This window comes from Peromyscus californicus, unplaced genomic scaffold, assembly GCF_007827085.1.
Source record: "Peromyscus californicus insignis strain IS unplaced genomic scaffold, ASM782708v3 Scaffold_4__1_contigs__length_199733344, whole genome shotgun sequence".
Lineage (NCBI taxonomy): Eukaryota > Metazoa > Chordata > Mammalia > Rodentia > Cricetidae > Peromyscus > Peromyscus californicus.
The window spans coordinates 161,457,000-161,484,040 of NW_026294562.1; the positions used below are offsets into that span (position 1 = coordinate 161,457,000).

At 44.5% G+C, this 27,041-nt stretch overlaps 1 protein-coding gene and 1 long non-coding RNA gene across 12 annotated transcripts in view; one reads left to right on the forward strand and one right to left on the reverse strand.

The window, feature by feature from the left end:
- The first annotated feature begins 1,254 nt into the window (after positions 1–1,254).
- The window catches only part of LOC128124929 (zinc finger protein 27-like), a 68,968-nt gene continuing 43,181 nt past the window's right edge, over positions 1,255–27,041 (forward strand). For 3 of the 11 annotated variants that reach the window (XR_008223055.1, XR_008223053.1, XR_008223054.1), the window contains exons 1-4: positions 1,260–1,759; positions 15,009–15,135; positions 15,667–15,759; positions 16,982–19,628. Coding sequence is in view for 8 of the 11 variants with exons in the window: in XM_052761758.1 (XP_052617718.1) it covers positions 1,751–1,759; positions 15,009–15,135; positions 15,667–15,759; positions 16,982–19,323 (2,571 nt within the window). In the remaining 3 variants the exon portion in view is untranslated. Of the gene's footprint in view, positions 1,760–3,450; positions 3,705–13,540; positions 13,625–15,008; positions 15,136–15,666; positions 15,760–16,981; positions 21,356–27,041 lie in introns of those variants that run through there. The other 8 variants (XM_052761759.1, XM_052761761.1, XM_052761760.1 and 5 more) reach the window with 8 other exon arrangements.
- On the reverse strand, positions 20,079–23,545 carry LOC128125024 (uncharacterized). Its single transcript, XR_008223082.1, has 2 exons — positions 23,098–23,545; positions 20,079–21,994 (listed from the first exon to the last, which is right to left on the reverse strand). It is a non-coding gene; the product is annotated as an uncharacterized LOC128125024 (long non-coding RNA).

Here is a 27,041-nt window from a genome sequence, read left to right on the forward strand (position 1 = left end):
CATCCACTAAGTGAGGCATTCTTCATGTAGAGTTCCTTATAAGTGAAATCACAGTTGCTGGTAGTGGTGGTGCACACCTTTGATTCCAGCACTTGGGAGGCAGAGACAGACAGATCTGTGTGAGTTCTAGGCCAGCCTGGTCTACACAGTGAGTATGGAGTTCCAGGACAGCCAGAGCTACATAGGGAGATCCTGTCTCAAATAAATGAATGGAATTACATACTAGGGACATTTTTTACTTTGGCTTTGGCAAGATGTTTATGGGATTCAAATGTACTCTTTTCTATGTAAGTATTTCCTTTCATTGCTGAATAGTATTCTCTTTTATGTATTCTATGTCTGAGTTTGTATGTCCAGTCACATGTTTGTGGATGTTTCTATTATCTCTAGATTAGTTGATTTGAATAAAGCTGATAGAAGCATTTGCTTATCTTTTATAAACATGTGCTTTCATATATTTTAGAAAATATGTGGTAGTAGCTTCGGTGAATCTTATAAGCAAATATTTAATTTTTTAAGTAACTGCCAGACTGTTTTACAAAGTGGTCATACTATTTAATTTCACCAGCAATGTAGGAAACTTTGGTTTGTTCCATGTCCCACTATTGTTGGTCCTTTTTTAAAGATTTGTTTTTCTGTGTGTGTGTGTGTGTGTGTGTGTGTGTGTGTGTGTGTGTGTGTGTGTGTGTGTGTAAATTCATACATTAGTGCAGTGCCTGCATAGGCCAGTAGGGGGTGCTGGAGCACTTAGAATTTACAGAAAGCTTTGTGAGCTGCGTGTTGCGGGAACAGAACTCTGGTCTTTTGCAGAAGCAGTGTAAGTATTTAACGCTTGAGCCACCACCTCGGCTCCTCTTGTTAGTCTTTTGAGTTTAATTAGATTCTTAGAGAGTGAGCCATGGTATCCAATTAAGGCTTCATTTAGGCAGAAAGGGCATTGCCATCTTCAAATTCTATTTTAATTTTAGGTGCTTTTAGTCACATGTTGGCCATATTAAGTTCTTTCTTTCCTCTCTTCGGAGCAGATTTCCATTCTGAACTGTCAATCTTGTCCATGAATGATTTTTCTATAAAGCGGATTGTACCACCTTGTTTTTTCCCCTCATTTCCCAGTGGTTCCTCCCAGGAGTCTCTCTAGATTTTTCTCTTCTCTGGATCCCCTGCATTCTACAGTTTCTTCCAGCAGATGGCGCTGTATTCAGCGTGACAACTAGATTTCTAAGTATAACAGAACTCATGACCCCAGGTCGAGTACCTTCCTCCGCTCAGATGATGCACAGACAAGGGCCACAGCACTCTGATCTGCCTGACAATTCTGTATTTCATTCTGTGAAATCCGGCTGGATATTGATTCCTCTGCTGTACGGAATGGATAAGCCTCAAAGATGGCGGCCTACACGAATAGGCATCTGTGGGAGCGGCCATGTTCTCCGGGCCTCTCAAGGAATTATATGCAAATGCTCTTGAAGCTATGTGTTTATGTGTGTGGGTGTGTGCGTGTGCGTGTGCGTATGCGTGTGAGTGTGAGTGTGTGTGTGTGCGCGCGCCTTGTCGACTGTTGGCTTTCTCTGGCTTCACGGGTAACGCTGGGCATGCGCAATACTAATAGCCCAAGAGGACGGGTTTTTTTTTGTTGTTTTTTTTTGGAACACCGGAAGTGACAGTGGTCCTGGAAGGTGGTTTCTTGCCCGCGCTGCTGCTATTGAGTATTTCTGTTATTAATTCTATTAATAACAAGAAGTCTTCGGGGATGATTCCGGTTGGTTTCAACTAGAATTCTGTGGAGTCAGCAGTGTGTGTGGACGTTAGGAGTTAGTGATGCGGTGCTGTGTTGATGGTTGTCAGTGGCGAGGGTTTCTCCGTCAACAACGGGACTCTGAGTTTTGGAGACTGGAGGTTGGGCGGGTAGCCGGGTGTGAGTGACGTGAAGAACTGTCATGAGTGACTGAGGGTCTGTACCAGCCGTGAGATGGTGGCGGCTGTCATCAGTTTGCTTTCTAACCTGAAAGTTTAGCTCATTAATTTTTAGCCACTATTAATGTAAAAGATTTTCAATCTTTCGTATGTAGTTTTCTTTGTTATTATTATTCAAATATAAGTGGCTTTCTTTTTTAATTTGTTTTCTTTGATCCAGGGATCATTTTAAAGTGCGTTTCCTGTTTCAAATAATGTCTCTGGGTAGTGTTCGAGTTGAAAAATGCTTTATGGTCTATGCCATAATCACTTTTCATAAATGTCACATCTATTACATAAAAATAATTCGTTCTTTAATTAATTGTATTGTGATATAATAAGCATATATTTTAACATATCATATGACCTTACAGATTTTTTTTTTGTCTTAGTTGTGGGCGAAGGTATATTGCTCATATATTTGAAGTATATTGTTACCAACACTTGTGTATATTTTTACATAATACATTTACCTATTCTTTGAAAATTCTCTATACGTATACAATGGATTTTGATCTTACCCACCCTTACTACCTCCCTCCACTTGCGAGTATTGGGGGGAGCGTTTCAAGACAGGGTTTCTCTGTGTAGCCCTGGCTGTCCTGGAATTCACTCTGTAGACCAGGCTGGCCTTGAACTCAGACATCTGCCTGTCTCTGCCTCCTGAGTGCTGAGATCAAAGACATGCACCACTATGCCCTGCTATACCTATTTTTAGTAATAGGTATGACTAAATAGCTCAAGGGATATTATGGCAATTCAAGTGTCCATCATCCATTTGTAAAAGAGCTTATTTTCCCAAATGCCTTTCCTTTTTGCATGTTTTCTATCTTTTGTCCAGTTTTTACCCCTTGGCTTTTTAAAAGCAATTGCTAGGTTTTTTGGTTTTGTTTTTTTTAAATTAGAAAGAACCTATTGGTCTCATGATGAAATAATATATATCTTTATTTCAATTTTGTGGCATTTTTTCTTTTTCTTTTTTTGCGGGGGATTAGACACAGGACCTCAAGCATGCTAGGCAAATGCTCTGCCTCTGAGCTATAGGTTCCAAGCAGTTCTCTCTCTCTCTCTCTCTCTCTCTCTCTCTCTCTCTCTCTCTCTCTCTCTCTCTCACACACACACACACACACACACACACACACCACATTATATATATATATTCACATACCTTTATATATTATAATATATATATATATATATATAGTGTGTGTGTGTGTGTGTGTGTGTGTGTGTGTGTGTGTGTGTGTGTGTTAAAGCTATTTGTGTATGGGGGCAGCATAGACTTGCTATTTCACAAGTGTGAAAGTCAGAGAATAACCCATGGGAGTTGGTTCTCTCTTTTCCACCATGTGGGTCCCTGAGAGCAAAGTTGGGTCCTCAGGCTTGGTGGCAAGTGCCTTTATCACCTGAGTCATGTTGCCGCTTCCTGCCCCCCACCCATGTCATATTTTATCATATAATATGGTCTGCTCAGAAATGTGTGTTCTATCTTTCTAGCTTTAGTTTTCCTCTTCTGTGCAGTGGATGGGCATAACTAGATACCCTCTTGGACTTCGCTCCAAATTCTGACGACTAGAGCAAAATTGATGGTGACAGGTCTGTGGTAGTGTCGCGGAGCTCCTGCTCTTCCCTAGGAACAGCGCCTCGAGCTGCACGTGGTCTTGAGAGATGCTACGATAGATAAGAAGTGGAAGATTAACTAAAGGCAGGATTCATGAGGCAGCTTCCATGAGGTTGTCGTCCATGAAGGGGTGAGACTTTTGATAGGATGTAGCTGTTTGGGGGTCACCCATGCTCCTTTGGTTACCCCTCCCCTGCACTCTGTAAGCCAGCCCCATAAACTCATTGGCCTCACCAATTTGGACTTAGGTGAAATTCTATTTTTGTCTGTTGTTGCTCTAATCTGGGGTGATTAGACTGCAGCTCCTGTTTCCCCAGTGAAATAGCACCACTCACATCCCCTTGCACAGTGTTACACAAATACAGACTCCAAAGTATTTTTAATTGTTTTGGGGTGTCTCAAAGTACACATAAGTTTTCAGTCGTGCCTGAGTTTGTATACTGAACAGCATGTGATGGTTGATCTGGTTTGCTTTTTTCCAGGTGGTAGCCAGTTATAGCAACAGTAATCACAAAATGAATGTCTTGGGCACACTTGGTTATGTTGTTTTACTTATTTTGATTGTGTTGTCTTTACACTTTGATATCTATTTAAATTTTTTTGCATTTATGTAGTGTTTGTATTGTGTTAGTGTGTGCATGAGCACATGCCATGGTGTGTGTGTGTGCGCGTGTGTGTGCATGTGTGTGTAGCTGGAGTTTTTCTGCCTGGCCCACAGTCAGGGCAAATCTCTCTCACCTGCCAGTCCCACAGCCGTCAGACCCGACCAAGTAAACACAGAGACTTGTATTGGTTTCAAACTGTATGGCCATGGCAGGCTTCTTGCTAACTGTTCTTTCAGCTTAAATTAATCCATTTTTATAAATCTATACCTTGCCACATGGCTCGTGGCTTACCGGCATCTTCACATGCTGTTTCTCATCGTGGCGGCTGGCAGTGTCTCTCTGACTCAGCCTTCCACTTCCCAGCTTTATTCTCCTCCTTGTCCCACCTACACTTCCTGCCTAGCCAATGGCCAATCAGTGTTTTATTTATTGACTAATTAGCAACACACTTGACAAAAAGACCATCCCACAGCACTTCCCCCCCTTTTTTTTTCAAAAAGGAAGGTTTTAACCTTAACAAAGTAAAATTACATATAATTTGGGAATTTGGGCGTAGCTTCTCTTACTACTTCCTGCTGGAGGGGGGCGCTGTATCTTATGGGGAAACAAAGAAAATTTTAGGATTATGGAATAGTCCATGAGGCTGTATCATCTGGGCCAGATGCCTTGAAACCATTCTGGATGTTGGATCATCTGGGCCTTGGTGTCACCTTTCAGGGGGTCTTGGTTGGTCAAACCTGATGTATCTTAATCTTGAACAAATCCATAGCCTTTGACTTTCTGTGGGAACAAAAGAGACTCTTTTCCAAAGCAACATATCCTTATATACAAATTTTGAAGTCATGGTATCTTTAAAATATACATATTGGTTTAACTCAACATCTTTTATGATCAAATGTTTTTCTGCAGTTAAAAATCCCAAAGACAACACAATCCAGATTCTCTGTGTAATATTCATCTTTACGTGGCTTATTTTTTATATTAATTTTACTGTCTCTTTAAAGACTTTATTTTTTCAAGCTATGTATTTATTTATATAACTGTATATATCACCTTTTTTTTGTCTCTTTCAAGCCTACGTATATTTTCCACACATTGTAAACTATTACATCTGAATCTGTCTTATTGTGAATCTATTGCCTTAAACTGCAGCAGCTGTGGCTGCTGGATCCACCCACCTCAGCTTCCCAACATGGCCATGGTTTACCGCCAACTCTGGGAGCTATCGGGGGTCTATGCTTTTAGCCAAGCAGCGTGTAGCCCAGAAACCTCCCCTTTTGCTCTGCACCAGCAAAGGCTAAATCCACTATGCAGCTCAAAGTGCCACTTGCAAAGGCCTCATTCCCGCCATAGGCAGGTTGAGCACGCACGCTAGGAACCCGCCAGTAGCTCAAACCAGCAGCTGCCGCTCATTTGAGAGAGACAATTAGGAACTGTTTTTAGCTCCGTTTTAGAATCTTTTCTCAGGTTTTTAGGTGGAAACTCTTGCCACCACGTTGGACGCCATTTGTAGCTGGAGTTTTTCTGCCTGGCCCACAGTCAGGGCAAATCTCTCTCACCTGCCAGTCCCACAGCCGTCAGACCCGACCAAGTAAACACAGAGACTTGTATTGGTTTCAAACTGTATGGCCATGGCAGGCTTCTTGCTAACTGTTCTTTCAGCTTAAATTAATCCATTTTTATAAATCTATACCTTGCCACATGGCTCGTGGCTTACCGGCATCTTCACATGCTGTTTCTCATCGTGGCGGCTGGCAGTGTCTCTCTGACTCAGCCTTCCACTTCCCAGCTTTATTCTCCTCCTTGTCCCACCTACACTTCCTGCCTAGCCAATGGCCAATCAGTGTTTTATTTATTGACTAATTAGCAACACACTTGACAAAAAGACCATCCCACAGCATGTGTGTGTGTGTTAGTGTGCGTGAGCACACGCTGTGGTGTATATATGGGGGGGAGAGGACAGTCTGCACAGTTCAGTTCTCTCTTTCGCCATGTGGGTCTTGGGGATGGAACTCAGGTTGTCGGATTTGGTAGTAGGTGCTTTTTACCCTCAAAGATGTCTCCCCAGACCCAGTTTTCCTTAAATTTTCTACTCTTCCAGCACTGTTTATTGAGTGTAGTCCCTAGTATAACATTTCAGCATCATTCTGGGTACTAGTTAGAAGCATAAATTCTTAAGTCCTTAGACCTGCAGGAACAGAAACTCTGGGAGTGAGGCTGAGAATTTTTAATTGTATTTTGACACTTCCTCCAGAGCAGCGGTTCTCAGCCTCCTTAACGCTGTGGCCCTTTAATACAGTTCCTCATGTTGTGCTGACCCCCAACCAAAAATTATTTTGTTGCTACTTCATAACTGTAATTTCATATGGTTAGGGATCATGATGTAAATATCTGTGTTTCCTAGTGGTCTTAGGTGACCCCTGTGAAAGAGTTATTCAACCACAAAGGGGTCATGACTCACATGTTTTGAACCATTGCTCTGTAGTGCTCTTGGGAACCTTTAGATGCCCAAGATGTGTTTCAGTGGTGAATGTCTAAGGATTAAGGACTTAATCTTTCCAGGTTTTTTGGTGTCTCTGTGGGGCTCCTCATAAGATCTTCCACCAGACTCCATATCACCTCTTCCCCAATCTCTGACTGAATTCATAGAGAATCATTAAGCTCCTGGTTACTGAGAGAACAGGGTGGAGATCCAGAGTGATCTTGCCAACCAACTGCACTTCAATCCAGGAAACTACACCCTTGACACTAGAGGATCCTGGAAGTTCCTGTGAGGTCAGCACGAGGAATCCTGGGGGTGGGACTTCCTCCAAGAAATAGATGCCTCTAATTTGTCACTAGAGTCTCAGAGGAAGAGCAGATAGGAAAAGCAGATAGTCTCAGAGGAAAAAGCATGAAGGACCATGGTGAAAAACCGTGGTGAAGAAGGACGGTGGTGAAGGACCGTGGTGAAGAAGGATGGTGGTGAAGGACCGTGGTGAAGGACCATGGTGAAGGATGGTGGTGAAGGGCCGTGGTGAAGGACAGTGGTGAAGGGCCGTGGTGAAGGACGGTGGTGAAGGATGGTGGTGAAGGATGGTGGTGAAGGATGGTGGTGAAGGACCGAGGTGAAGGACAGTGGTGAAGGATGGTGGTGAAGGACGGTGGTGAAGGACCGAGGTGAAGGACAGTGGTGAAGGATAGTGGTGAATGACGGTGGTGAAGGACCGAGGTGAAGGATGGTGGTGAAGGACGGTGGTGAAGGACGGTGGTGAAGGACGGTGGTGAAGGACGGTGGTGAAGAAGGATGGTGGTGAAGGACCATGGTGAAGGACCATGGTGAAGGATGGTGGTGAAGGGCCGTGGTGAAGGACGGTGGTGAAGGGCCGTGGTGAAGGACGGTGGTGAAGGACCGAGGTGAAGGATGGTGGTGAAGGGCTGTGGTGAAGGACGGTGGTGAAGGACCGAGGTGAAGGACGGTGGTGAAGGACCGTGGTGAAGGACAGTGGTGAAGGACGGTGGTGAAGGACAGTGGTGAAGGACGGTGGTGAAGGATGGTGGTGAAGGACGGTGGTGAAGGACAGTGGTGAAGGACGGTGGTGAAGGACCGAGGTGAAGGACGGTGGTGAAGGACCGTGGTGAAGGACGGTGGTGAAGGACCGAGGTGAAGGACGGTGGTGAAGGACCGAGGTGAAGGACGGTGGTGAAGGACCGTGGTGAAGGACCGTGGTGAAGGACGGTGGTGAAGGACCGTGGTGAAGGACGGTGGTGAAGGATGGTGGTGAAGGATGGTGGTGAAGGACGGTGGTGAAGGATGGTGGTGAAGGGCTGTGGTGAAGGACCGAGGTGAAGGACGGTGGTGAAGGACGGTGGTGAAGGACCGAGGTGAAGGACGGTGGTGAAGGACCGAGGTGAAGGACCGTGATGAAGGACTGTGGTGAAGGGCCGTGGTGAAGGACCGTGGTGAAGGACGGTGGTGAAGGACCGTGGTGAAGGACCGAGGTGAAGGACGGTGGTGAAGGACCGAGGTGAAGGACGGTGGTGAAGGACCATGGTGAAGGATGGTGGTGAAGGACTGTGGTGAAGGACGGTGGTGAAGGATGGTGGTGAAGGACGGTGGTGAAGGACCGTGGTGAAGGACCGTGGTGAAGGACCGTGGTGAAGGACGGTGGTGAAGGGCCGTGGTGAAGGACCGTGGTGAAGGACCGTGGTGAAGGACCGTGGTGAAGGACCGAGGTGAAGGACGGTGGTGAAGGACCGAGGTGAAGGACGGTGGTGAAGGACGGTGGTGAAGGACCGAGGTGAAGGACGGTGGTGAAGGGCCGTGGTGAAGGACCGTGGTGAAGGACCGAGGTGAAGGACGGTGGTGAAGGACCGAGGTGAAGGACGGTGGTGAAGGACCGAGGTGAAGGACGGTGGTGAAGGACGGTGGTGAAGGACCGAGGTGAAGGACGGTGGTGAAGGACCGAGGTGAAGGACGGTGGTGAAGGACCGAGGTGAAGGACCGTGGTGAAGGACCGTGGTGAAGGACGGTGGTGAAGGACGGTGGTAAAGGACGGTGGTGAAGGACCGTGGTGAAGGACGGTGGTAAAGGACGGTGGTGAAGGACCGAGGTGAAGGACCGTGGTGAAGGACGGTGGTGAAGGACGGTGGTGAAGGACCGAGGTGAAGGACGGTGGTGAAGGACCGAGGTGAAGGACGGTGGTGAAGGACGGTGGTGAAGGACCGAGGTGAAGGATGGTGGTGAAGGACGGTGGTGAAGGATGGTGGTGAAGGACCGAGGTGAAGGACCGTGGTGAAGGACCGTGGTGAAGGACGGTGGTGAAGGACCGAGGTGAAGGACGGTGGTGAAGGACTGTGGTGAAGGACCGTGGTGAAGGACGGTGGTGAAGGACCGAGGTGAAGGACGGTGGTGAAGGACCGTGGTGAAGGACCGTGGTGAAGGACCGTGGTGAAGGACCGAGGTGAAGGACGGTGGTGAAGGACGGTGGTGAAGGACGGTGGTGAAGGACGGTGGTGAAGGATGGTGGTGAAGGACCGTGGTGAAGGACCGAGGTGAAGGACCGAGGTGAAGGACGGTGGTGAAGGACCGTGGTGAAGGACGGTGGTGAAGGACGGTGGTGAAGGACGGTGGTGAAGGACGGTGGTGAAGGACGGTGGTGAAGGACCGTGGTGAAGGACCGTGGTGAAGGACGGTGGTGAAGGACCGAGGTGAAGGACGGTGGTGAAGGACGGTGGTGAAGGACCGAGGTGAAGGACGGTGGTGAAGGATGGTGGTGAAGGACGGTGGTGAAGGACCGAGGTGAAGGACGGTGGTGAAGGACGGTGGTGAAGGACCGTGGTGAAGGACGGTGGTGAAGGATGGTGGTGAAGGACCGTGGTGAAGGACGGTGGTGAAGGACGGTGGTGAAGGACGGTGGTGAAGGACCGAGGTGAAGGACGGTGGTGAAGGATGGTGGTGAAGGACGGTGGTGAAGGACCGAGGTGAAGGACGGTGGTGAAGGACCGAGGTGAAGGACGGTGGTGAAGGACGGTGGTGAAGGACGGTGGTGAAGGACCGAGGTGAAGGACGGTGGTGAAGGACCGTGGTGAAGGACGGTGGTGAAGGACCGTGGTGAAGGACCGTGGTGAAGGACCGTGGTGAAGGACCGTGGTGAAGGACGGTGGTGAAGGACGGTGGTGAAGGACCGTGGTGAAGGACGGTGGTGAAGGACCGTGGTGAAGGACCGAGGTGAAGGACGGTGGTGAAGGACGGTGGTGAAGGACCGTGGTGAAGGACGGTGGTGAAGGACCGTGGTGAAGGACCGTGGTGAAGGACGGTGGTGAAGGGCCGTGGTGAAGGACGGTGGTGAAGGACCGTGGTGAAGGACCGTGGTGAAGGACGGTGGTGAAGGACGGTGGTGAAGGACCGTGGTGAAGGACCGTGGTGAAGGACCGTGGTGAAGGACGGTGGTGAAGGACCGTGGTGAAGGACCGTGGTGAAGGGCCGTGGTGAAGGACCGTGGTGAAGGACCGTGGTGAAGGGCCGTGGTGAAGGACCGTGGTGAAGGGCTGTTGTTTGTCCTCCTACTGTCTCTATTTTTTGTCTGTGGACGCTATTCTTGTTAGAAATTACTTCTGTGTAGGGTTTTTGCAGAAATGGCTCTGTTTCTTCTCAAATTGCCACACAGAACACAGATATTCTCTTTATTCAGTTTTTGGAATTTCCATTTCTCAGTGTCTCCAGTTTTTATTTCCCTCCACTGTTTCGTTCCTTTTTGCGGCCTTCTTTTCTGGGAAATGACGTCAACTTTGTCTCCTACCCCTCTGTTGAGCTACCTGTTACCAGACATTTCATTCCAAGTTTTAATTAAAAAATTTCTAGTTTGGGGCTGGTGAGATGGCTCACTAGGTAAGTTTGCTTGCCCTGTAAGCTTGGAGACCCAAATTCAATTCCTGCAACCCACATAAAAGTGGAAAGAGAGGACACACTCCACAACGTTGTCTTCTGTGCTTCCTATACCCATCATGGCAGGTACAAGCACACACAGGCCCTTTAGTCTGGGGCTGGAGAGGTGCCCACCAGTTTCATGAAGTCTCAGGTTTGCTTCACAGCACCCACATGGTGGCTCACAGCCTTCTGGCCCTCCTGTTCCAGGTGGTCCAGTGCCCTTTTCTGGCCTCCTTGGGTACTGTACACATGTAGTGCACATACATACATGTAAACAAAACACTCACACGCATAAATAGAAATAAGTAAATTTTTTCTTTTTAAGTCCTTGGGCTGCAGAGATGACTTGGTGGTTAAGAATACTGGCTGAGCTGGGTGGTGGTGGTGCATGCCTTTAATCCCAGCACTCGGGAGGCAGAGCCAGGTGGATCTCCGTGAGTTCAAGGCCAGCCTGGTCTACAGAGTGAGATCCAGGATAGGCACCAAAACTACCAGAGAAACTGTGTCTCGAAAAACAAAAACAAACAAATAAAAAAAGAATACTGGCTGCTCTTCCAGAGGACCCAGGTTTGATTCCTAGAACCCACATGAGAGCTCATAACTGTCTATAACTCCAGTTTCAGGGGATCAGATGCTCTTCTGGTTTCTTTTTTTTCCTTTTTCTTTCTTTTTTCTTTTTTTAAGATGCCCAGAGCAAAATTGTATTGATTCTGTTTATTTGAAGTTGTTTTTTAATTTGAAATATAACTAATTAAATCTATCCTGTGTACTGTCACAAAAAAAAGCATTGTGATGCATTTTTTTTTCAAGACAGGATTTCTCTGTGTAGCTTTGCGCCTTTCCTGGAACTCGCTTTGGAGACCAGGCTGGCCTCGAACTCACAGAGATCCGCCTGGCTCTGCCTCCCGAGTGCTGGGATTAAAGGCGTGCGCCACCACCGCCCGGCCTTTTTTTTTTTAAAGACAGAGTCTCACTATGTAGCTCTGACTGGCTTGGAACTTGATATGTAGACAAGGCTGGCCTTGAACTCACAGAGATCCACCTGCCTCTGCCTCCCAAATGCTGGGATTAAAGGTATTCGCCACCACCGCTGGCTTTTAAATATTCATTTTTTATAGCATTTGTTGTTTGTTTTTTTCATTAGTCTTGTATGTCTTATTCTCCTGGTGATATAGTGGTGGTTTGTTAGGAATGACTAATTTTTTTTGTATAGGCAATGTGTATACTTCATTCATATATGGGGAACTAAAAAACAATGCTAAAGATACTATGTTGAAAGACACTCATGGGAAAGATGAACTGTGGTTAACCCACCTCATTCTCTACATGCCCATGTTACTGAGTGTAGATGACCAGTTTATATTATTTGCCATGGATTATTCTGTTCAATATATATATATATAACTATTTTTTTCTTGTGATTTCAAAAATAGTATACTGGACACAACATTGAAATCTGTTTTAAATGTCTGATAAACACAGAACATCTTGTGGACAACACTCTTCTCTTAGACATATCTTCTTTTTCTGATCTCTAAGGAGCAGTAGGATCTCATTTCAGGCTCTGACCACAAATATCAAGTCTCAGCTGAATCGTAATGACATTTCTGCTCTATTGGGCAATTTTAGCTTTAGATATCTCGGTCATTTTTATGTAGAGGATGGGCAGCCAGGATTAAGAACTAATAGTTATTTGTATTGGTGGGAATAAGAGGATGTTTATGGCCTTAGCAGTTGAATAGTGCTGTGATTTCTGTCTGTGCTTAGACATGATTACAGAGCGGTCTTTGAAACGTTTTCTAATTATTCTTTATCAATAAAAAACTCGGGAGTCAGATATCGGGGTAAGAACCTGATTGATAGAGAAATGGCAGAGAAGCAGCCAGTGACCTCCACTCTCTCCTCTCCCTCTATCCCAAAGGGATGAGCCTTTCTCTCAGCCCCTCCCTACTGCTTCCTGTGTCTCTCTATATGTCCTCAGTCCTCCAAAACCACTGTGGCTAATTTTGGTTTGTTATTAGCTAGCTCTGCCTCTGATTCAAAGTAAACTTTATTGGCAGTCTCAAGAGTGTCAGAGTGCGATCAAAATATCCCACAACAGGTCTTGATTTTGTCTTGTGCCGCAGTGGCCAGACAGTGAGTCTTCTTTAATGTTGACTGCCTGTGAGGTCATTCGTTTGTGTGTGTGTGTGTGTGTGTGTGTGTGTGTGTGTGTGTGTGTGTGTGTGTTTAACACCATGGAGAGTACCATGATCTAGGTAATCCCATCAGTCCAGCTCCTAGCAACACTGGAGCCCACATGATAGTACCAGGCCCAGCTGTCAGCAGCTGCTTTTCTTATTTAAAAATAAAGGAGCGGGAAAGTATTGACTCAGAATCAAAAGAAACCTACAAGCCAGGTGGTGGTGGTGCACGCCTTTAATCCCAATACTCAGAAGGCAGAGGCAGGCAGATCTCTGTGAGTTTGAAGCCAGCTTGGTCTACAGACTGAGTTCCAGGACAGCCAGGGCTACACAGAGAAAGAAGGAAAGAAGAAGGAAGGAAGGAAGGAAGGAAGGAAGGAAGGAAGGAAGGAAGGAAGGAAGGACGGAAGGAAGGAAGGAAGGAAGGAAGGAAGGAAGGAAGGAAGAAAGGAGGGAAGGAGGGAAGGAAGGAAGGACGGAAGGAAGGAAGGAAGGAAGGAAGGAAGAAAGGAGGGAAGGAGGGAAGGAAGAAGCTTACAGCTGCATATTTAGTAATAGGAATTTAAGATGAAAACCACCTAAAATGGTGATGAATGAATCTTACTGATAATAAGAATAATATACAAAGAATTACAATATTTATTTATTAACATATCTTTAAGTAAAAATGAACAGAGATCACCTCTGACCCATCTGTCTGGTGGCCCACTGTCCCCTAGATAGTTTCTGTTATATCCTACCTAATAGGCTTTCTGTACCCCTATAATAGGTTTCTCCGCTGATGCAGTAAGCCAGATCAAGCCGAACTGAAAAAGTAAAAGAACAGGTTTATTTTGAGCAAAGCAACTCACAGGTGAGTTCTTCAGCCCCCAGAGATTAAGGTGGGAGAAAGAGCAGGAGAAATCACATGGCTGAACTAGAGCAGGATGCTTATGTACCCTGTAGGTGAGGGGAGATGACATATCCACCACAAGCTGGGTTTGTGCCCAATCACAATGCTTTGGATGGGGACTTGGGCCACTGGCAACTTGAGGGGAGGAGCTGCCATAGCCACTAAGAATGCAGAACTGGGCTTTTTGGTGGTTCTCCTCCATTGGAGATTCTCTGAGAGGTTGGGGTTTGGAGAGAGAGAAATGGGGCCCTCCAAATCAAGCAGGAGTGAGCTGGAGATTTCCAACCTAATACTGCCTGTGGCACCAAACTATTGTAAAGCTTTCAGTCTGCCCCTACAAGTTGCCTGCCTTCAAAGGCTGAGCTGAAGTGGTGCCCAGGCCCCTGGAACAAGCTATACCCAGCAAGGTAGTGTAGTACAACCTCTACATGAGCCACAGGGGACGAGGCACAGTGTCAGCTCCTTGTTTGGAGAGAGCATAACTATGTAGTCTATAGCCAACTCCCTCAGCTGTGCTTAGCACCTGTGAGGCCTGCAGGATACCCTAGGATTGAGGATGTAGAGTTCTGCTCTAGTTTCATTTCCCATTTCTGTGGATAAAAAAAAAAAAAAAAAAAAAAAAAACCCTCACAAAAGCCACATAATAGAGAAAGGGTTTATTTGGCTCACAATTCCAGGTTACAGTCATTATGTGGGGATGTCACAGTGGCAGAAACTTGAAACAGCTAGTCACACTACAGTCAAGAGCATAGAGAATGAATGCATGCATGCTTACTTATGCTTAGCCCCCTCAGCCCTGCCCCGGACTACGCAGTTCAGGATCCCCTACCTAGGAAATGGTGCAGACCACAGTGGGCCTTCCATATCAATTAACATAATCAAGACAGTCTTCCATAGGCCAACATGATCCAGACAGTCCCTCACTGATACTTTCTTCCTATGATTCTAAATTGTGTCGTTGACAAAATTAACCATTACAGTGCCCAGGGTAATGATGGTTGCTGGGATCCTCTTACCCTCCTCATTCTGAGCTGACTGCTACTAGGGGCCAGGAGGGTGGTGACAAGGCACTGCCTTTTGTACTCTCATGTGGCCATCTGGGGTTTCTGTGACTCTTCTGATGTCCCCAGGAATCTCCTTTAGTTATTTCTATCAACATATAGTAGTTTATTTGTTATTTTGGCTGTGAGATGAGTGTTAGTGTTTCTACTTGGCCATCTTGCTGGCATCACTCTCCAGGGACTTTTACAAATGAGTGAAAGACAAAAACAAAGTCCTTATTTCTAAATATGTTTTTCCACACCCTGCAAATCTGTTTACACTGAACAGGAATTTGCTCTTGCAGAGATCAGTGTCCTTCATGGATGTGACTATAGATTTCAGCAGAGAAGAATGGCAGCACCTAGACCCTGATCAAAGAAGTCTCTACCAGGATGTGATGCAGGAGACCTACAGTCACCTGCGCTCAGTCGGTAAGCAGAGTCCCCTTTTCTCTGAAAGGAAGCCTCACTGAGCATATTCTTTTCTCATTTGGATGCCTGCTATGAGGTATCTTAAATATGTCATGGTTTTTGTGTGTTTAACTAGGACTTTTTAAAGATTTATTTATTTATTTTTAAGTGTGTGTGTGTGTGTGTGTGTGTGTGTGTGTGTGTGTGTGTGTGCGCGCGCGCGCGCTAGCGCATGCATCTGTACCATGAAAGTGCAGTACCTGTGGATGCCAGAAGAGGGCATGCGATTCACTGAAACTGGATTTATAGGCAGTCGTGAGCACCCAATGTGGGTACTGTGAACCAAGCCTTCAGGTTAAGAACAAGCGCTCGTAACTGCTGAGCTTCTCTCTAGCCCTGTAACCAGAGTGCTTTATCTCCTTTATGTACTCTAAAGATTATTCTGTTCACAGAGATATGTGATTACTTAAGAACGAATTCTCATTAACAAGAAGGATTGGGTTCTGAAACATGAGTAGTTGGACCCAGTCCTTTATCATTTTCTGTGACCAGGATATCAAGTTCCCAAGACAGAGGTTTTCACGCTGGAGCAAGGAAAGGAAACATGGGCATTGCAGAATGAGAGCCCATGTCGGCACTGTGTAGGTGAGTGAGTGTGACCCATTTAGGTGGGAGGCAAGGAGCCTCAGCAAAGCAAGAGAGAAAATCTCAGCTGTCTTGAGCAGGATTGGCGCCTTAGAAATGCTTTTAAGATGACCTCTAGGGAAAGTTCTAAATTTTTTTGTATTGCTTGAGGACCCTTAACATGGACTTCTCAAGTAACTGAATGCCTTCTACCTGAATGACCTTTGTTATTTCTGTCTTCTTGGCTTTATAGATTCTAGAGTGTGTGCTAATCTACCTTTTTTTTTTTTTTTTTTTTTTTTTTTGGTGAGTCCACATTTGACAGGGTCTTTCTTTGCGCTTAGTTGATTTTTCTGTTGTTGCTGTTTTATCACTGTACATTACTGATGAGGCCTGCATTTAATTATAATCTTCTGTTGTAGACTTATGATAAGGGGTTGATATTCCCTTTTATCTCTTTGGCTCACATCCTCCTCCCTCCCTATGATGGCAACATTTAAAAATCATCCGGGCCGAGCGGTGGTGGCGCACGCCTTTAATCCCAGCACTCGGGAGGCAGAGGCAGGCGGATCTCTGTGAGTTCAGGCCAGCCTGGACTACCAAGTGAGTCCCAGGAAAGGCGCAAAGCTACACAGAGAAACCCTGTCTCGAAAAAAAAAAAAATCATCCGGGCGGTGGCGCACGCCTTTTATCCCAGCACTCAGGAGGCAGAGGCAGGTGGATCTCTGTGAGTTCGAGGCCAACCTGGGCTACAGAGTGAGTTCCAGGAAAGGCGCAAAAGCTACACAGAGAAACCCTGTCTTGAAAAACCAAAATCAAACAAACAAACAAACAAAACCATCCATGTTACAAAGTCTAAAATAAATTTGAGCTATATAACAGTTTATAGAAATGTCCCTTTGCTCTGTGTACCTTGTTCTTTGCTTTAGTTTGTTCACATCTGCTTGTATGTAATATAGCTACCTGGCTATTTCCTCTAGCGGATGTACTGTGTACCTGGATGTTTCTTGTCCATCACAACCTTCTTCATCAAATTACAACCCTTCCCTTCTCTGTGTTTATACTGGATAAGACATTTGTTCCCTGCCATGTAGCCTCTGCTAGCTGTACTGCAAACTAAAATAACATGTTTCACCTTCAGAAAGGAAGATAGCTTTACAACAGGGGGGTCTGAAAAAAACCTCTTTGCACATTGAGAAAGAAGGTAGTTTTACAAATGATATTTTCTCATATTTCATTCTAGAAGAGTTGCAGCAGATTGGTGACCAGAAAGAGACCTATCAGCAAATAGCAAATAGCAAATCAGCAAGTGATGTTATTTTCATCAAGAAGACACTGGATACAAAGAGTCATTATGGATATAAGACCATTAGAAAAATAATTCATGTGAATCCATACATTGTTCTTCCTCCTAAAAGACCCCACCAGTGTGACTCATTTGGGAATGATCTGAAGCATAATTTATATTTACAGAGTCATAGTGAAAATAATGGGCCAAAGAGAATTAAAAGGATTCCTGAATGCAGTAAAATTTCATCCTATACCGATGCTGAGCATACTGTAACAGGAGAGAAATTATGGGACCATAATCAGTGTGGAAAAGTCATCAATTATGAACAAGTACCTTGTCGGTATCCAAAAATTTATATTGGAGAGAAATCATATGAATGTGCTGAATTTGGAAAGATCTTCACCCAGAAGTCACAGTTCAAAATACATATGAAATCTCAAACAGGAGAAAAACTCTATGTATGTGTTGAATGTGGGAAGGCATTTTCAGAGAAGCCAGAATTCATTACACATCAGAAAACCCATACTAGAGAGAAGCCCTATAAATGCAATGACTGTGGAAAATCCTTTTTCCAAGTCTCTTCTCTCTTCAGACATCAGAGGATTCACACTGGAGAAAAGCTCTATGAATGTAGCGAGTGTGGGAAAGGCTTCTCATATAACTCAGACCTCAGTATACATCAGAAAATTCATACAGGAGAGAGACATCATGAATGCATTGACTGTGGCAAAGCATTCACACAAAAGTCCACACTCAAGATGCACCAGAAAATCCATACAGGAGAGAGGTCCTATATATGTATTGAATGTGGACAAGCTTTCATCCAGAAGACACACTTGGTTGCACACCGAAGAATTCACACTGGAGAAAAGCCATATGGATGCAATATCTGTGGGAAATCCTTCATTTCCAAGTCACAACTGCAGGTCCATCAACGAATTCACACAAGAGTGGGGCCCTGTATATCTGCTGAATATGGGAAAATCTTCGGCAGTAGTTCCAACCTCATTACACATAAAAAAATTCAAATTAGAGAGAAATCTTCCATCTGCACTGAATGTGGGAAGGCCTTTACCTATAAGTCCGAATTAATCATTCATCAGAGAATTCACACTGGAGAGAAACCTTATCAGTGTAGTGACTGTGGAAAAGCCTTCACCCAGAAGTCAGCTCTCACAGTGCACCAAAGAATCCATACAGGAGAAAAATCATATGTGTGCATGAAATGTGGGCTAGCTTTCATCCAAAAGGCACACTTGATTGCACACCAGATAATTCATACTGGAGAAAAACCTTATAAATGTGGTCACTGTGGGAAACTCTTTACTTCCAAGTCACAACTCCATGTACACAAACGAATTCACACAGGAGACAAACCTTACATGTGCAGTAAATGTGGGAAGGCATTTACCAACAGGTCAAATCTCATCACACATCAGAAAACTCATACAGGAGAAAAATCCTATGTCTGTTCAAAATGTGGAAAGGCCTTCACTCAGAGGTCAGACCTGATTACACACCAGAGAATTCATACCGGAGAGAAACCATATGGATGCAGTACCTGTGGGAAAGCCTTTACCCAGAAATCACACCTCAATATACACCAGAAAATTCATACTGGAGAGAGACAGTATAAATGCCATGAATGTGGGAAAGCCTTCAATCAGAAATCAATACTCATTGTTCATCAGAAAATTCATACGGGGGAGAAACCCTATGTGTGTACTGAATGTGGAAGAGCTTTCATCCGAAAGTCAAACTTCATCACCCATCAAAGAATTCATACTGGAGAGAAACCTTATGAATGCGGGGACTGTGGGAAATCCTTTACCTCCAAATCTCAGCTCTTGGTGCACCAGCCAGTCCACACAGGTGAGAAACCTTATGTGTGTGCTGAATGTGGGAAAGCCTTTAGTGGTAGGTCAAATCTCAGTAAGCACCAAAAAACTCATACTGGGGAGAAACCATACGTCTGTTCTGAATGTGGGAAGACCTTCAGACAAAAGTCAGAGTTGGTAACACATCATAGAATTCATACTGGAGAGAAGCCTTATGAATGTAGTGACTGTGGGAAATCTTTCACTAAGAAATCACAGCTCCAAGTGCATCAGCGAATTCACACAGGAGAGAAGCCTTATGTGTGTGCTGAGTGTGGGAAGGCCTTCACTGATAGGTCCAATTTGAATAAGCACCAAACAACACACACTGGAGATAAACCTTATAAGTGTTTAGTCTGTGGAAAAGGCTTTGTTCAGAAGTCAGTGCTCAGTGTGCATCAGAGTATTCACACTTAAACAGTATGAGGAGAAACTCATTGAGGAAATGTCTTATTATAATCACTCTCTATGAAACAGAATGCTGTGTATATTATTGTAAATAAAAATGCCCATGTAGCAGTGCCACACATTACTGCTCAGAAAAGGACCTCAGAGAAGGTACTGAATGGGATTATGGAGGACATTTCTACATGCTGAGAAGAAACTGCATCAGTTTGATACAACAGAAACTTTCTCATGAAAAAATACAATGGAACACTGTGTTCACTCCTGATGATGAGAATCCTGTTGGTGGAATTGGTATAGTGCCAACAAATTGAATGGTAAACCCTATAATATACATGACAGTGACAGCCTTCTTCTCTGTCAGCTGTTTGGTGCATATATTAACAGACCTGTGGGTGTGTTTGCATTCTTGGTTGAATGTAACAGATTTGTACATATCCAGTGCTTCTGTTGAGAGAGATATACTGCAGGAATGGGTATGGCATTTCATGCTTATAATTCCAGCCTTTGGGAAGAACTGAGGCAGGAGGGTCACCATGATTCAAGGCTAGTCTGAGCTACAGGGTAAGACCCTGTCTCAAAAATTAGAAAGACCACACTAAAAACATATATTGACACAACCTTCAGAGTGTATGTAAGTGGACTTCCCATTGTCATTTACACCAGGACCTGTAACACACTTCATAAGGTACCACTTGTAAGTGTTACAAGGTATCCTGGCCATCAAAAGCCAAACTATACCTACAGCTGGGAAGGGAAAGGTAGCCTGGCTGTAGGAAGCCAGGCTATACCTGTCAGTGTTACAGCTCTGAAGAGAAAGTTTTCTTGGCCGTTGGAAGCCAGGCTATACTTGTGTTACAGCTCTGAAGAGGAAGGTTTCCTGGAGAAGCCGGACTATACCTATAGCTCAGAATGGAAAGGTATCCTGGCTGTCAGAAGCCAGGCTATACCTGTGTTACAACTCTGAAGAGAAACCTGTCCTGACCATTGGAAGCCAAGCTATACCTGTAAGTGTTACAGCTCTGAAGAGAAAGCTATCTTGGCCGTCAGGAGCCAGGCTGTACTTGTAAGTGTTAGAGCTCTGAAGAGAAAGCTATCCTGGCCGTCAGAGGCCAGGCTGTACTTGTAAGTGTTAGAGCTCTGAAGAGAAAGGTTTCCTGGCCGTCAGGAGCCAGGCTGTACTTGTAAGTGTTGCAGCTCTGAAGAGAAAGCTATCCTGGCCGTCAGAAGCCAGGCTATTACCTATAGCTCGGAATGGAAAGGTATCCTGGCTGTGGGAAGCCAGGCTATACTTACAGCTCTGTTCTGGTGAGGGAGAGTTCCCCCACAGGAATGTAGCAGTTCTGCTTCTCTCTGCAAGAGCCATTACATCTCTACTCCACTCTGCTAAGGAAATTTCCCCACAGAAATGTAGTAGTTCAGCTCCTGCTCCTACCAAAGTTGTTACTTCTCTGCCTCAGTCTACTCCAGCAAAGGAAGGTCATCACTCAAACCTCATTCAAGAGATTTGTTGGGAGGGAGGAATCCAGGAGAGTGGCTGGCTGCCTCTGCAGGGTGAGAAAAGGCAGCTTCTAACTGAATGGGTACAAAGCTTATATATGTCTTCTTAGGGGCAGAGTTTTTCCAGGGTGAAGATTTTCGGGGTGGGGATTGATAGGATTTCAATCCCTGAGCTTGGACAAGCTCAGAAATGCATTGGATTTCATGCTCAGGAATTGGTTGGTTTTCATGCTGAATTGTTCAGGGGTAGAGTGTGTTTCTTTGGCTCTGGTTTCAGAGTCAAAGTGTGTTTCTTTCACTGGCCCTTTTTAACCTTTTGGCTCTAGTTTCAGGGGGGGCAGTGAATTGGCTCTGATCTCAGGGGCAGGTTGTGTTTCTTTGGCTCTGGTTTCAGGTCAGGGTGTGTTTCTTTGGCTGGCCCTTTTATCCTACACCAGTAATACCTCTGTCAAAAACAATCAACATGTCGTCTTCTGACCCCAGTTATAATGCCTTTGGAATTTTCTTTACCCCCAGGAAGGCTTGAAATAAACTTTTAAGATCACCTGGGTCAAGTGAAATTTCTTGTCAAAGTTTTTTTTTTTTTTTACACTCATTTGCCTTCCTTGATGACTTGACTTTCATAAATTAACTTGTTAGACTAGCCTTGGTGTTGGGGGTTAGCTAAATGCCTGTGTGTGTATAGGTAGAGCATGGGCAGCCCATCAGCAGCCATCATTTCCTAATATTTTCTCAACTGGGGTGGTGCCTTATTGAGAAGTCTCTTTAGGAATCATTCTGTTGTACATTCATAGGTTGAATAATGAGATGCTAAACTGGATTGAGCCCCCAGCTTGTTGGGGGTGGGTGGAGGGAAGAAACACCAACCAATGTTGTAGTGGTTCTCAACTCTTCTAACGCTGTGACCCTTTAATACATTTCCTCATGTTGTGGTGACCCCCAACCATGAAATTATTTTCATTGCTACTTCATAACTGTCATTTTGCTACTGTTAGGAATTGTAACTATTTTTTGGAGGTAGAGGTTTGTCAAAGGGGTCACAACCCACCGTTTGAGAAGCACTGCTTCACTGTATGCTCTGTCCACCTCCCTGTGGTACCGTCCACAGTGACCTCCTCTGCCATGCTCCTCAGACACGTCAGGCATCAGACTTGTAGCATCAAGGCAGCTTCACTTGTGGCACCTCTGTGCTGCGGGCCGCAGGAATATACCATAAGAACTCAGCTGGTTATGGCAAAGTCACTACCTGGAGGAATCAGGGAATTCCTCCAGAGGAAGCCAAATCCCAAGGAGTTTTTGGTGTTACTTGGCTTGTTATATATCAGCTGTCTTCTGTTATGAAAATCATGTGTGCCTTCATAGTTTTCCCAATTGACTTTTCCCTAAGAACGGCTAACAATGTGGACTGATCACTCTCTAGACATACACATTCCAGGTATTTGGAGAACAGCCTCAGGAAAGGCTTTCTCTGGAATCAGATATCTCCCCTAGCCACTTTCAAGGACTAAAGGAGACACCACCCAGGTGGTTGCCCAACTTCCGAGGACTAACAGTGATAACCACCCACAGGCGAGTCTCCTGACTTAAGGTAAATTCCACAAGGAGACACCGCCCAGGTGGTCGCCCAATTTCCGAGGACTAACAGTGATAACAGCCCACATACAAGTCTCCTGACTTAAGGTAAATTCAACAAGGGGACACTGCCTAGGAAGTGGACGTTAAGTAATAGCTTTACACAATTTAGCTCGGACCCTCCTTTTATATACCGGAACTTCCAGGGCAGAGGATCGGAGAAGAGAAAAGAGAATGGAAGAACTAGACGGGTAAGAACTTGAGAGGAACAAACTGAGATGGGGAAGAACTAGATTGAAGGGCTAGAAGAGAATACTAGAGGAACGAGATGGAAGATGAGGATGAGCCAGATGGGGAACAACACGATGAGGAAGAACGAGATGAGGAGAGAGAAAGCGATGGGAGAGAAGATGATATGGGAAGGAACAAGATGGATGAGACCCTAGAAGGGGCAGAACAAGATGAAGGAATTAAGATAGAACCCAGAGGGGACCACGGACAAGTGTAGAGAGAAATCAGGCTAAAAATGACCTAAATATGAGAGCAGAATATAAGCTTGTAACTGACACAGAATAATAAAGTATATGGACTAAGGAGTTTCGTGTACATAGATTCATTTCTCCTCATCAAAGATTAATTACCAGCTGGTTGTAGATTCTTCCCGGACCCTGGGAGGGGACTACCAAGGGGCTGGACCCCCTTAGTCCCCGATACCTCTGCAAAGAGCAGTTGGTGGTACCTGGCAGCTTGCTCCTGCCTGTCTTCCCCCAGTGACCCCCCCAGTCCTTCCCTGCCTGCTTGTTTCAGATCCACCCTCCCCCTTGTTTCAGCTTCCACAGCACTCTTGCCTTGTACATTTTACTTGGTCTCTTGCTCTCTAGAACGTTCCCCCCATTTACCATGATGAGTTTGCACTTGTGCATGAAGATGTGCACTATGGAGTCTTGACCCTGGCTTATCACACCAAGTGCCACTCATCTTTTCTATTTTACCAACAGGGAGGACCAACTTCCTTAAAACATACCAAACATCTTCACTTCTAGTTTTCACCTGATACTAATTTCCTTAATGATAGGAAAACTGGGAAATATGAGGATGTTTCTTTTCAGAATTCCCTACCATGATTCTAAAAATTTCTTTTTTTTTTTTTTTTTTTTTTTTGGTTTTTCGAGACAGGGTTTCTCTGTGTAAGCTTTGCGCCTTTCCTGGAACTCACTTGGTAGCCCAGGCTGGCCTCGAACTCACAGAGATCCGCCTGGCTCTGCCTCCCGAGTGCTGGGATTAAAGGCGTGCGCCACCACCGCCCGGCCGATTCTAAAAATTTCAAAGTGATTGGGGAAACATTTTTTTAAAGTCCACTCATACTTACCCTCTATATGCACAGCTATGTTTAACTCCACCAAAGAACCAAACTGTATCCCACCTCCCAGGGCACCTGAGTCAGTGGTATGGAAGGGTCATGAAAAGATGCGTGGATCTTCTTTGAAAGTCGGGCGGTCACCCCAAATTAGGCAGTCAAAGGATGCAAGTAGAACACACAGTGAAAACTGTGGGCATGGGTTTAAATTGGCAGCAGTATTGATTATCTTAGGACTCTGGGCTTTCCTAGCAACTGCCTCTTATTACCTCGCCTGTAAAATGGGATAATTGGAGGTTGAACTGACTTAATATGATTCATATGACAGTAGCAGGATTAGAAGAGCTCAGTGAGGGTTTCTTGTTTAGATTTCTGGATACATTGGCATTGATCTGACCACCTTCTTCAGGCCCAACCCTCATGTGGGAAAGCACATTTTGTTGTAAATTACTTTCAATTATTTCTCTTTTATGTTTATCATGACAGAATTTACAACTGACATTATATGTATTTATATACATGCATACACTTTTAAAAAGAGAAGTTTTAGTTTCACAGAAAAAGAGGAAGTTGTAGATTCCCTATATATCTCTCTACCACCACATATGCAGTGTTCTGATGATCAACACTTCCCATTGGAAGTAATTCATTTGTTACAACAGAGAAACCTATGTTGATTCTCATTACATTAGGAATCATTTTTTTAAAAATGTATTCCTTGACAATTCATATACATATGTAACATATTAATCTTAGTGACTCAGCTGTCCTCTCCCACTTGCTCAAAGCCCCTCCAAACTTCCCCTTTCTACTTTCATGTCTTTCCCCCGCTTTATTTTCTTGAGACAAGTTCTTACCATGTAAACTGTCTGGCCTGGAATTTTCTATGTAGATCAGGCTGGCCTGGAACTCTCAAAGATCTGCCTACCTCTGCCTTCCAAGTGCTGGAATTAAAAGTGTATGTCACCATGCCCCCAGCTCCCCGCACTTAATAACCCCCTGAGTTTCATTACTGCTACCCTCATAAATATAGGGGCAGACCCACTCACTGGAGGATGGGCAGCCTACCAGCAGACTGAGGAAAAGTGACACTCCTCCCCCAACAGATATCATCTGCTCATAGCTCTTCGGTGAGGGCTGGAGCCGCAGGAACCCCGCTCTAGGAGTCGCTTTGATGTACATAATGGAGATTGTGCCAAATGAGTAAATTTATCCACCATTATGTTGTCCCATGGAAGAAGTGTCCTCCAAGTCTTTCTGCCTGTCAATTTCTTTCTTCCCCAATTATTGGAAACCTGATTGTATCCATAGTTTGTTTCACCTTTTCCAAAATGTCATGTTAGAATCACATAGAATGTAGACTTTTCACATTGGCTTGTTGACTCAATAATATGCATTTAGGTTTCCTCTGTCTTCATGAATTGACAGCAGCTCAGTCTTTGTAGTGCTGAATAATAATCTCACTGTATGGAGATGCCATTTGCTCACCTACTAAAGGACATCTGGATGATTTTCAAGTAGTGACAACTATGAGTAAAGCTATACCCATGCTGCTTTATTCTAATTAATTTCATCAATTAAAAAAAACCAGAAGTCAAATATTGGGGCAAGAACCCAAAAGATCAGAGAACTGGGAGCAGCTGCCAGTTGCTTCCTACCTTTTCTGTTCCTCCATCCAAAAGGCCCGAGATGCTGTCTCAGCCCTGCCTTACCACTTCCTGTCTCTCTCTACAGTCCTCCAAAGCTCTATGGTCAGCTAGTGGCCAGCTCCACCCTCTGACTCCAGGCCAGCTTTATTTGTCAGAACACAATCAAAATGTCACACAACAGCCTTGTGTGCAGGGATTTGAAAAATATTTATGTTAGAGAAGATGGAAGTATAGAAAGTGCCAAGAATCCAACTATTCACTTAGATATAAAGCATACTTACCAGGGGGCTGGAGACGTGGCTCAGTGGTTAAGAACACATACTGCTCTTGAAGAGAACCCAAGTTTGGTTCCCAGCAGCCTTGCTGGGCAGCTTACAAGCCACCTGTAATCCAGTTCCAGGGGGACTCCATGCTTTTGTTTTCCATATTCAGGTGCACATACACACCCACACACATAATTAAAAACAAATTTCATCAGAGAACACATGAAATTGACAGAAAATAGTAGTGTTAGAGAGAGGGAAGGAACTGGCAAAGAGAGCATAGGGATAGGATTGAAGCAAAACACATACACATATATACAGTTTTCAATAAGAAATAGTAAATGTTTTCTTAAAAATTAAATCGTTTGTAGACCATCATACACAAAAAAGTCACTAATATGAAGAAAAGATTAAAACACAGAAAAGGGGGTTGGGGAATGGTTTAGTGGTTAAGAATACTTGTTGATCTTGCAGAGGACTCAAGTTCAGTTCCCAGCACCCACATCATGCACTCACAACTGTAACTCTAGCCAAAACCATCCAAAACTCCAGTTCTAAGGACTCCCATGCCCTCTTCTGACCTCAGGCACTAAGCATATACACAGTACACATACACACATGCAGACAAAAAACCATATACATACAATAAATCTAAAAAATTTAAAGAAGAAAGGTCTAAGAAGACCTTAAGATTATAATTCAGGCTAAAACATTTAAATTCCAGTAAGCCCTCACAAATGAGAAATTTGTTGTCTAGAGTTGCTGCATTATAAAATTCCCCCATGCCCCTCCCTCCCTCTTGGACCTACTTTTTCTGACAGAATATCATATAACCCAGGCTTTCCTCAACCACTGGGATTACAGGAATATGCCACTACAGCCAGCTTTGTGTGTTGCTAGAGATCAAGCACTCTACCATTTGAGTCACATCCTCAGCTTCAAATATCAAGTTCTTAACAACAAAAATCATATATATATATATATATATATATATATATATATATATATATATATCACAGGCAGAAAATTATGAGTCATTTAAAGTAAAAATATATAGACAATTCCTGGGGAAGACCAGGTGGATAGACTTACTGTCTAAATTATTTTTGTTTTGTAACCGTGGCTGGCCTGGAACTTGCTATGTAGACTAGGCTGGCCTCTAGCTCACAGAGATCTTTCTGCCTCTGCCTTCTTAGTGTTGAAATTAAAGGTGTATGCCACCATCTCTTGTAACATGAATTTCTAATAGGTCTTTTAATAAAAACCCAGAGGCAGATATTGGGATAAATGCTGAAAGATCAGAGAGACAAAGAACAAGTCACTGCCATGTCCTACCTCTAAGACTCCTTAGTCTGAAAAAGCTTCAGTTCCTGTCTCCTCATGCCTTAT